Source organism: Phodopus roborovskii, unplaced genomic scaffold (genome assembly GCF_943737965.1).
Source record: "Phodopus roborovskii unplaced genomic scaffold, PHOROB, whole genome shotgun sequence".
NCBI lineage: Eukaryota > Metazoa > Chordata > Mammalia > Rodentia > Cricetidae > Phodopus > Phodopus roborovskii.
Window position 1 is genome coordinate 1,594,188 of NW_026125562.1, and position 9,620 is coordinate 1,603,807.

Below are 9,620 nucleotides of genomic sequence, written 5' to 3' on the forward strand. Positions count from 1 at the left end.
TCAGTGCATTATTTGGGGCTGGTACAGTGGCAGGACAAGACCAGTGGTGGAAGGAAAAACCTACATATGGTACCCACGTGGCTAATAAGAACTTCCACTTAAAATTTAACAAAACCTATAAAAAGGGTTTTATAAACAAAAGAACAGAGACAAGCAAGGTTTTTTGGTACCAGCATTTTTCTTGGTTGGACTCTGCTTTGGAGAGACAATCAGATATTTCCACGGCTCCTTTAAGGGAAGTTTCCTGACTCACCATAAGCAACAAAAAACTGCACGGATTTTAAAAAAGCTCTAACAATTTATTGGTGTGTACGAGAGCTGGCAATGGCACTGACCACATCTCCAAGCCTGCAACATGCTGCTAGATGGCAGTGCAAACCAAGCCGGCGAGCACAACTCTCACTGCTGGTGGTAAAGATACCCGCCATCTTTGATAAACCATGGCTGACACAACTATAACTTTCATTTTACAATGTTTCTGTTTAACAGATGAAAGACTCGTGGACAGAAAAAGATAAAGATTTACTGTAAAGGCAGATTCACATTAAAAAAAGCGGTAAAAATTTACAGTGTGTTACAAAATATATGTAGGCTTGGTAGAGAAGAGAAATAAAATGGTTTTAAAAACACAGCTAGGAGTTGGTTGTGGTGGCACACGCCTTTATCCCAGCACTAGGGAGACAGAGGCAAGCAGATCTCTGTTTTGGCAAAGTAAACCTGGTATCCAGGACAGATAAAAGTTACACAGAGAAATCCTGTCTCAAAAAAAAAAAAAAAAAAAAAAATACAACCAACAGAAACATAATAATTAAAAAGTCACTTAAAGATGGAAAGCACAGAAAAACTGTGGATACTACATGCTATTCTGTTGTCTTTAAATTGTTTGACTGCTGAGGAAATAACAACTGTTACAACAAATACTGCTAGATCAGTTCAATTTATATATTTTAAAAATGCTTTGACTTCAAAATTTAAGTCTAAGAACAAGTCACTGGGGAAAAGGATTTCTATGTTTGTTTCCACAGAAAATGAAAAGCTGTGGATTCCTTCCAGACTAATGTGGTTTGAGCAACCCAGAACCCCTGAAACAGAATACCAGGTGATGCTACATTCAAAAGAGCAGGACAAAGCAGTCTTTCAGACTACAGCCAGGATTTCTGCATCTTCTTAGAATCCCCCATGACAGCGCCCTTTACCAGCAAGAAGTAGTTTGGAAAGAACGATGCCCAAATTCCCAAATATTGTTTATAAATGTTTTCATTTAAATGGTGTTGGTTATAAATGATTAATGACAACAATCAATCTCTTTTTATAGGTAAAAAGGGGATTATGGTATAGATATGAATAGTTTGTTTTTGAATGGATTTTTATTTATTGATACAATTTAAGGTCAATTTTGTGATATGTGCATTTCTCCTCTTGTTTAGGTATTGTGTTTATATAGCTCATTTAGAAATGTAATGTATAATGTAATACAGGTTTTAGATAATTACCTATGATAGTCAAAGCTTAGAATTAAGTTAGTTAGGTTTTTCAAGATACACAGAGATGTATTTAAAATGGATAGGCATTTTTAAGATCTTTCAAAGAAATACAGAATAGGGCATTTAAAATGGTTTAGGGTTTTTCTTGACAATGAAATATAAATGCTCCTGGTAATACCACCTATGTCAGCAAGGAAGATCGACATCGAAGAAACTCGTTATGGAGTTTGCTTTCAATATGGCAAGACTAGACATTTGCACTATTGTCTGGACTGTTTGACTTTATGCTGTATAAACTGGACATTCAGGACCCACAGAAAAGTGACTGCTGATTCAAGATGGACATTGCTACAGAGTTCCTGCTTCATGGAAGAGTCTGCCAGACAGTCTGCAGGACAAAAAGAAAAGTGACTGACAAACTGCCAATACAAGAAGACAGTATAAAGTTTCCTGCTTTGCTGAAGAGTCTGCCATATACACTATGGCCTATGGGCTGAAGATGAAAGATTACAAAAGAACTTCAGGTGACTGACAAGGCAGTCAGTTGTCTCTGTCATTTCTAGATTTTATATATTATCCTTCTGTGGTCTTTGAGGGAGTTGAAGACAAATAGTTATGGTTATAGTTTTCCTTAGTTAGGATTAAAGATAAATTACATAGACTTTAGACACACAAAGAACAGATGATGGAATATTTTCTTCAAATCTTGCTAAATGTTAATGAACTAAATATTGTTAAATGTGATTCTTGATAACTGTTGTGTAATATATTTTGCTATGTTAAGGTTAAAACCTTTTTATTTATACAGAAAAGAGGAGATGACCAGAGATGTCATTCTGTAAATATATTTCTCATACTGGATAATGAATAAAGCACTGTTGGACAATACGAAAGCAAGAGAGGAGGGACTAGAAGACAAGGAGGCAAGAGGAAGTAGAAAGGAGGAGTCAACATGGAGAGATCAGGGAAAGCACAATGCCAGCCCATTCCCTGGTAAGATGAATCCACGTGGCAATACATAGATTACCAGAAATGGGTTAATACTTAACACAGAGCTAGCTGATAAGAAACTAGTACCTGGACAACAGAATTATATCAAATACAGAGTCTCGGTGTGTTAATTGGGGCTGGAGCTGCAGCAGGACAAGACCATCAGTGGGTGAAACAACCTATTCCTTACAGAGCACAAGCAGGCAAAAAGCAAAACATTTTTTTCCTATGCCCTTTATATGGACTGCCACCAGCTGTGACCCTGATTTTAGGGTGTGTCTCTCAACTGAAATGATCCAGATTTTGGATAGGTCTTCTCAATAATCCAATTTAGAAATATCCTTCATGGGTGTGCTTGCCTGCTTGGGTTTTAGTTGATTCCAGATATAATCAAGTTGACAAACAAAATTAGCCATCACACAACCCAAAAGTGAAAATGTGGATATATGAGCTGATCATTCAAAAGTGACAGATAATAACAAAAGCAAGTTTTATGAAACAATAGCTTGCCTTTATCATTTCATAGTTCTAAAATTTTTCAATCTAATTGCTAGTCAAAATGTACTGTTTCAAGGTCCATTTTTTTTTTTTTTTTTTGAAAACCATTTGGTTTCCTCACTAAATGAATGTGAGAGTATTCCACTACAAAGGAATCAGAGAGAATATTCTGTCAGCACAGGCACAACTCTCTTCCTGTCTAGAGGACTCAGTAGTATAAGAGTTCCTATTGACCTCCAGTGCTAAGACAGCTTTGATCTAGATCCCTTACCTACTCCAAACCATTCCATGTGGTAGAATAAGCAATGAATTCCCTCTTTATGGCAAACCAAGATATAGAAGTGGGAAGTGTCATGGGCCTTTTCTTCTCTTCACTTTGCATTTGTGGTGTTATCATCATTCTTCCTACAAGAGAAGGTAAAACAAAACTATTCTCATTTCTGAGAAGATATTAATTTTCCTGAAATTTTTATCATGATATTGAGACATGGTCATACTTAACAAAACTTGGATTCTTCATCTAGATGAAAACATGACTGTTTATCCACAACAGTCCAGTCAAGATCACTCACTGAATCATTCCCAGGTGGCCTTGTACTCCTGCCAGGGACTACAACAGAAGTTCAAATATCATGTAATTTATCTGCTTAGAAAACAAATTAAATAATTAAATATAAACAGTTAATAACAAAAACTATAAAGGAAAAACATCAGCATCTTAATGGGAAAATATTAGACAAGGAAAGCATTCTCAGTGAGGCCATAGATGTGAAGTAATGAAGAGAGAGTTCTTTTTTGAGATTTGACCACACACAAGTGGGCATGTGACCCAGAAATGGAGTGGTGTCGGAAGACCAGTCTGTCTTGATCCCACTGAGGAGTCTAGAATGCCATTATGAGATAAGATGAAAATCGTCTAAAGTTATTTGATTCTCCCGATCAGAAAATAGGAAATCCTTCAAGTAATGTCAGCTTAATGTATTTTTTGTAATACTCATGTGTGCAAATTATGTAAAGAATGAATTAATTAGGGGTGTGGCTAGCTACAAATAGTTTCCTTCAGAGACTGATTGCCAGGCTAGAAAGGCACTTTCATCTTCAGTAGAGTTGGATTTTCCTAAGAAATGGAAAAAAACAAATGAACCAACAAAATTTTGTTTAGACTATTTTCACAAGAAACCACAAAGAAGTGGATTGAAAATTGGGTTGATAACAAACACACACTGAGGGAGGTAGTGGAACACTCTTTTAATTCCAGCAGAGGAAGTCAGATCTCTGTGAGATCAAGGTCAGCCTGGTCTACAAAGCTACACAGAGAAACAGTGTCTTAAAAAACAAAACAAAAGCCGGGCATTGGTGCTGCACGCCTTTAATTCCAGCACTCGGGAGGCAGAGGCAGGGGGATCTCTGTGATTTCGAGAAGCCAGCCTTGTCTATAGAGCTAGTTCCAGGACAGGGCAGGCTCCAAAGTAATACAGAGAAACCCTGTCTTGAAAAAACAAACAAACAAAACAAACAATCAAACAAAAAACAACAACAACAAAAAACACCTTGAGTCAGGGAGATGGCTCACTAGGAAAAAGTACTTGCAGCCAACCCTGAAGACTGGAGTTGGATCCCAAGTACCACATGGTGAGGAAAACACTAACTTCCTCAGTTCTTCTTCGGCCTCTACAAGCATACCATAGCATTTATGTATATGCACACATATGTAATAACTCGATTAATTAATTAAATATCTTTATAGAAAACTGAACACAACATATTCAAAAGGAAAAATGGCAATTTAAGGACAGAGTAGTCACCAGGCATTGGTGGCATAGGCCTTTGATCCCAACACTCGGGAGGCAGAGGCAGGCAGATTTCTGTGAGTTTGAGGCCAGCCTGCTCTACAGGGTAAGTTCCAGGACAGCCTTCAAAGCAATACAGAGAAACCCTGTCTTGAAAAACAAACAAACAAACAAACAAAAAGACAGAGTGGAAGTATAAGGAGTATATGCTAAATAAAAGCCTAATGTGTGTTACAAAATTCTCACATAACTAATCTCATGCCCTATTCTGGGCATTATTTGTTAAAATAAGATATTAAAACAAGGAAAAAGGGAAAATGCCTGCTTTAAGGATTTTCAATTGTAGGTTGCTGAGCCCTGGTTGTTGAAAATAATGATACAAGATTTAACTAAGGAAATTAAATCAGAAATAGCAATAATTACCTGGTTTCACACTATGATTCCCTAGGGAGCTTTAAAGGCTAGATGCCTAAGTTCCGCTGAGTGATTCGCATTTAAATCGGCTGAGGTAGACCCTGTCATAGGTATTTCGATAAAGTTTCTTAGAGGATTCTAATGAGCCACTGGGACTGAGAATCCTGAGTTTAGAAGTACAGCTGAGGAATCCATATCAATAAACCTATTTCATTAGTGACATTAAAAGAGAGAAGGTAAAAAAAAAAAATCTGTCACGAAGATGTTTAGTGTGGATAAACAAGTACTTCAGTACATGAAAACAAAGGCCCATTTTCTTTATGGGATCAGTTTTTAAGCTTAGAAAAATAATGTTGTTTTTGTGAAAGAACAATTTAAAAACCTTTTGTATGAGTATTTTGTCTGCATGTTTGTCTGTGCAACACAGCTCTTGGAGGCCAGAAAAGGCCATCAAATCCCCTGGGACTGGAGTTAAAGACAGTTGTGGACCTTCATGTGGATCATGGTAGTCTAACCTGGGTGGAAGAGCAGCCAGTGGTCTAAATTCCTGAGCCATCTTTCCAGCTCCAGAGAGCAAATTTTTTTAAAAATATTGTACTTCTGTATGAACAATGAAAAGAGATTGAGGATGTGGGTATCAATTCTGCTCTTACAGGGAGACTTATCAGGGTTTACAAAATGAATGGTGTTGTAAAATAGTCAAAAGAATTTCATCATTTCTCCAAGAAAATATTTATGTGTAGATATATGGATTTATGTGTGTTCGTATGTGTTTATATGAAAATTGGTTACTAGATAGCCACTAGAAATGGATTTGAGAGTATCACATGACTAATGTTAATTGCTCTTTAGTTTGAACCATGGAATTTTGAGAACGGGACTCAAGTCAAAGTAAACTGTTCTCCAGAAACACAATGGTGGGTGAAAGGGCGTTTGGTGGCCACAGTAGCTCTCTACTTGGCCTGAATCTTTTAGTGCACTGGGGATCAGTTTGGACTTGGAACCAAGATCTTGTGTTGTTAAGAGTTTCACTTTGCCCCACTTACACATTCTTTGTAACCTAGCTACAGTTGGAACAGAGAGCTTGATGAGTTACAAGCGTCCAAGAAAGGATCTGAACCATGCCACATAAATTCAGTAGTGGTGGTGGACATCCCATGGGGGAGCAGAGACATATAGTTATAAGGGGATGTATGGGCTTCAAGAATTGGTGAAACTGAGAGAGCCTGAGAGGCAAAAGGAAAGAGGAAGAACTGAAAGAATCCCGGGATAACAGTGTGATCGTAGGGAAAATAGTATGTAAAGGGGTTAGAGAAGTGGAACAAAAGTGCCCTGTAGTCCAAGTACATTCTCAGCCCACCCAAAAGAGGTGGGATAACTCGGCTGGACTACAAATCCCAGCAGCCCCCGGGACTCGGAGCCCGCTCGCCGAACCGCGCAATGCCTGCTGGGGCCCGGCTGCCGTGGCCAAGATGTCGCTGATCAAGAAAAGAAAGCTTGAGTCGGGGGGCGGCGGCGCAGGAGAGGAGGGAGCTGAGGAGGAAGATGGCGGGGAGCAGGAGGCAGACCCGCCACGACCCCGGAGGACTAAGCGCGAGCGAGACCAGCTGTACTACGAGTGCTACTCCGACGTATCGGTTCACGAGGAGATGATCGCCGACCGCGTCCGCACCGACGCCTACCGCCTGGGCATCCTGCGGAACTGGGCCGCGCTGCGAGGCAAGACCGTGCTGGACGTGGGCGCGGGCACTGGCATTCTGAGCATCTTCTGCGCCCAGGCCGGTGCCCGGCGCGTGTACGCCGTGGAGGCCAGCGCCATCTGGCAACAGGCCCGGGAGGTAGTGCGGCTCAACGGGTTGGAAGACCGCGTGCACGTCCTGCCAGGCCCCGTGGAGACGGTGGAGCTGCCCGAGAAGGTGGACGCCATCGTGAGCGAATGGATGGGCTACGGACTTCTGCACGAGTCCATGCTGAGCTCCGTGCTCCACGCGCGAACCAAATGGCTGAAGGAGGGCGGTCTCCTCCTGCCAGCTTCCGCGGAGCTTTTCGTGGCCCCGATTAGCGACCAGATGCTGGAATGGCGTCTGGGTTTCTGGAGCCAGGTGAAGCAGCACTACGGCGTGGACATGAGCTGCATGGAAAGCTTCGCCACGCGCTGCCTTATGGGCCACTCGGAGATCGTGGTGCAGGGTCTGTCTGGGGAGGATGTGCTGGCCCGGCCGCAGCGCTTTGCTCAGCTGGAGCTGGCCCGCTCCGGTCTGGAGCAGGAGCTGGAGGCCGGTGTAGGCGGGCGCTTTCGCTGCAGCTGCTATGGCTCCGCGCCTCTGCATGGTTTTGCCATCTGGTTCCAGGTGACCTTCCCTGGAGGGGACTCGGAGAAACCCCTGGTGCTGTCCACCTCGCCTTTTCACCCGGCCACTCACTGGAAGCAGGCGCTCCTCTACCTGAATGAGCCGGTGCCGGTGGAACAAGATACGGACATTTCCGGAGAGATCACTCTGCTGCCCTCCCCGGACAACCCCCGACGTCTGCGTGTCCTCCTGCGCTACAAAGTGGGGGACCAAGAGGAAAAGACCAAAGACTTTGCCATGGAGGACTGAGCGTTGCCTTTCTCCCACCCACTTTCTTCGGAAGGTCAGAAGAGAAAGGGAGAGTGACTTCAGTCTTCATTTGAGGACATTCTTCTGGGAATTTTTTTTTTTTTTTTTTAAGTGAGCCTCCCTGACCAAGGACTGGTGCAGTGTGCTTATTAATGGGTTTTTTAAGTCTGGAAAGCATGTAGTATCAAACTTGTATTTCTGTTTCTTTGCTTTCACTGCGGGGGGGGGGGGGAGATAAAAAAAAAATGTGAGTTTATAATTGGTCCATGCACTAATCTGACACTTCATCCCTTATCTCAGTATGAAACTGAGAAGGACAAAATGGTTCGATTAGATTTCCAAAATTTCAAATGATTTTTAGAGTGTTTTGGTTTTGGTCTGAATTCTCTCTGAAGTCCTAGGTGGCTGTAGGATGTGGTACCCACACTTCCTTATGTTCTAGATAAAATTCCTCCCATTAATGAGGAACTGGAGCACATGTGAATTACTTTAATTACGCCTATTTTCATTACTCTTAATCCACAGGGTACTAAATTTGATGCACACAATAATCTTTATAAAATTACTGATTGTACAACCCATCTAGGCAACTCTAAAGTAACAGGAGAAAAAGTTTGGAAGTGAAAAAGTATGGGTTTGAGTATCCTTATTTTTACTTTTAAGACGGAGCCAAGAAAATTTCATATATGTTTTATAAGAAATATTCTATGATTCTTGTAAAGCCGGCTAACAGAAGATTGCTGAACACAATCCAAGAGTGTATTCCTTTACCTCATGTGCATTATTTAAACTCATTTGGAAGGAACATAAGTGGCCTACTTATAGGCTCCTTTCTTCAGTTCTTTTTAGTTCAGCAAAATGGGAACTTTGTGAATTTGGGGAAATTGCTTATAATGAAGTGTGAGTCATGTTATCAAATTTATTTCACTGACGTTTCTTCCCTCATTTCTGTGGCAAATAAAATGGCATTCTCACTTTTTATAGTTAAGGTCTTAAGACGTTTTGTGTACTATCTATGAGTTTATTATGATGCTGTCCCCATCTTAATATTTTGTGTCAGTTCTTAAGTGTTACAGCTCCTGCAGAACACAGCTGGAAGGCAATTCAGATTATGATTAGCACTCCTAGCTTTGGAAGGGTTAGCAGAAAGCAGTTTCGAAGACTGGTGATCTTGAGTACTCTTGAATTTTAGTTTTTGTAACCTTACCTCTGCTTTTAGCTTTTTTATTCATTGTATATTAAATTGCTAAAGTATAAAAGCTAATTTTCAGAGCTCTATTTTGAAAAAAAATATACGAATATAAACCATCAGTTTTACAGAACAGTCAAGCACTCCAATAAAATCTCAAAAATTTGCTATCAAATACTTAACATCTTTTATAAATGCTTACTCTGGAGATTTAAAAAGTAGTTCTATAGGATCATCTATGTTTTTAATCAGGCTTTCACCTGGAGTGATTGCTGGTGATTTTGGTCTGTAACAATTACCTTCATATTTGAAAGTTCTATAGACTCCCTCTTTTCTGCATATTTTGTAAATACAAGTACTATATTCTGGGATAAAAAGAAAAAAAGGACAAAAAAGGAAAATCCAGTTAAAACTTGAGAGGGTGAAAGTAAGTTTCAAAATTCTAGTTATTTTTCAAAAGAAAGACAATTATGCATACGGGGGAGCTGAGTCAGGCACTAAAAGTGGGAGGCATGGTGTAGTGCTTAAGAGGAGGGTCCCTGGCACCAGATAACCCAAACACATTTCTGTGTCTTCAAGCACGCCAGCTCACCCCCCCACCCAACACACACACTGTTTTTTTCCTTTCAAAGCCCTGGTGCAACTTGAGATATAA

The 9,620-nt window shown here is 40.6% G+C and overlaps 1 protein-coding gene across 1 annotated transcript; it reads left to right on the plus strand.

The window, feature by feature from the left end:
* Positions 1-6,616: 6,616 nt before the first annotated feature.
* Prmt6 (protein arginine methyltransferase 6) lies at positions 6,617-7,992 on the plus strand. Its single transcript, XM_051177689.1, has one exon. The coding sequence runs from the start codon at positions 6,649-6,651 to the stop codon at positions 7,774-7,776; it is 1,128 nt and encodes a 375-aa protein (XP_051033646.1). The 5' UTR covers positions 6,617-6,648; the 3' UTR covers positions 7,777-7,992.
* Positions 7,993-9,620: the final 1,628 nt, after the last annotated feature.

Bases quoted from the DNA above. Each gene is read 5' to 3' on its own strand.
- Prmt6 (XM_051177689.1), top strand. From the start codon at position 6,649: ATGTCGCTGATCAAGAAAAGAAAGCTTGAGTCGGGGGGCGGCGGCGCA.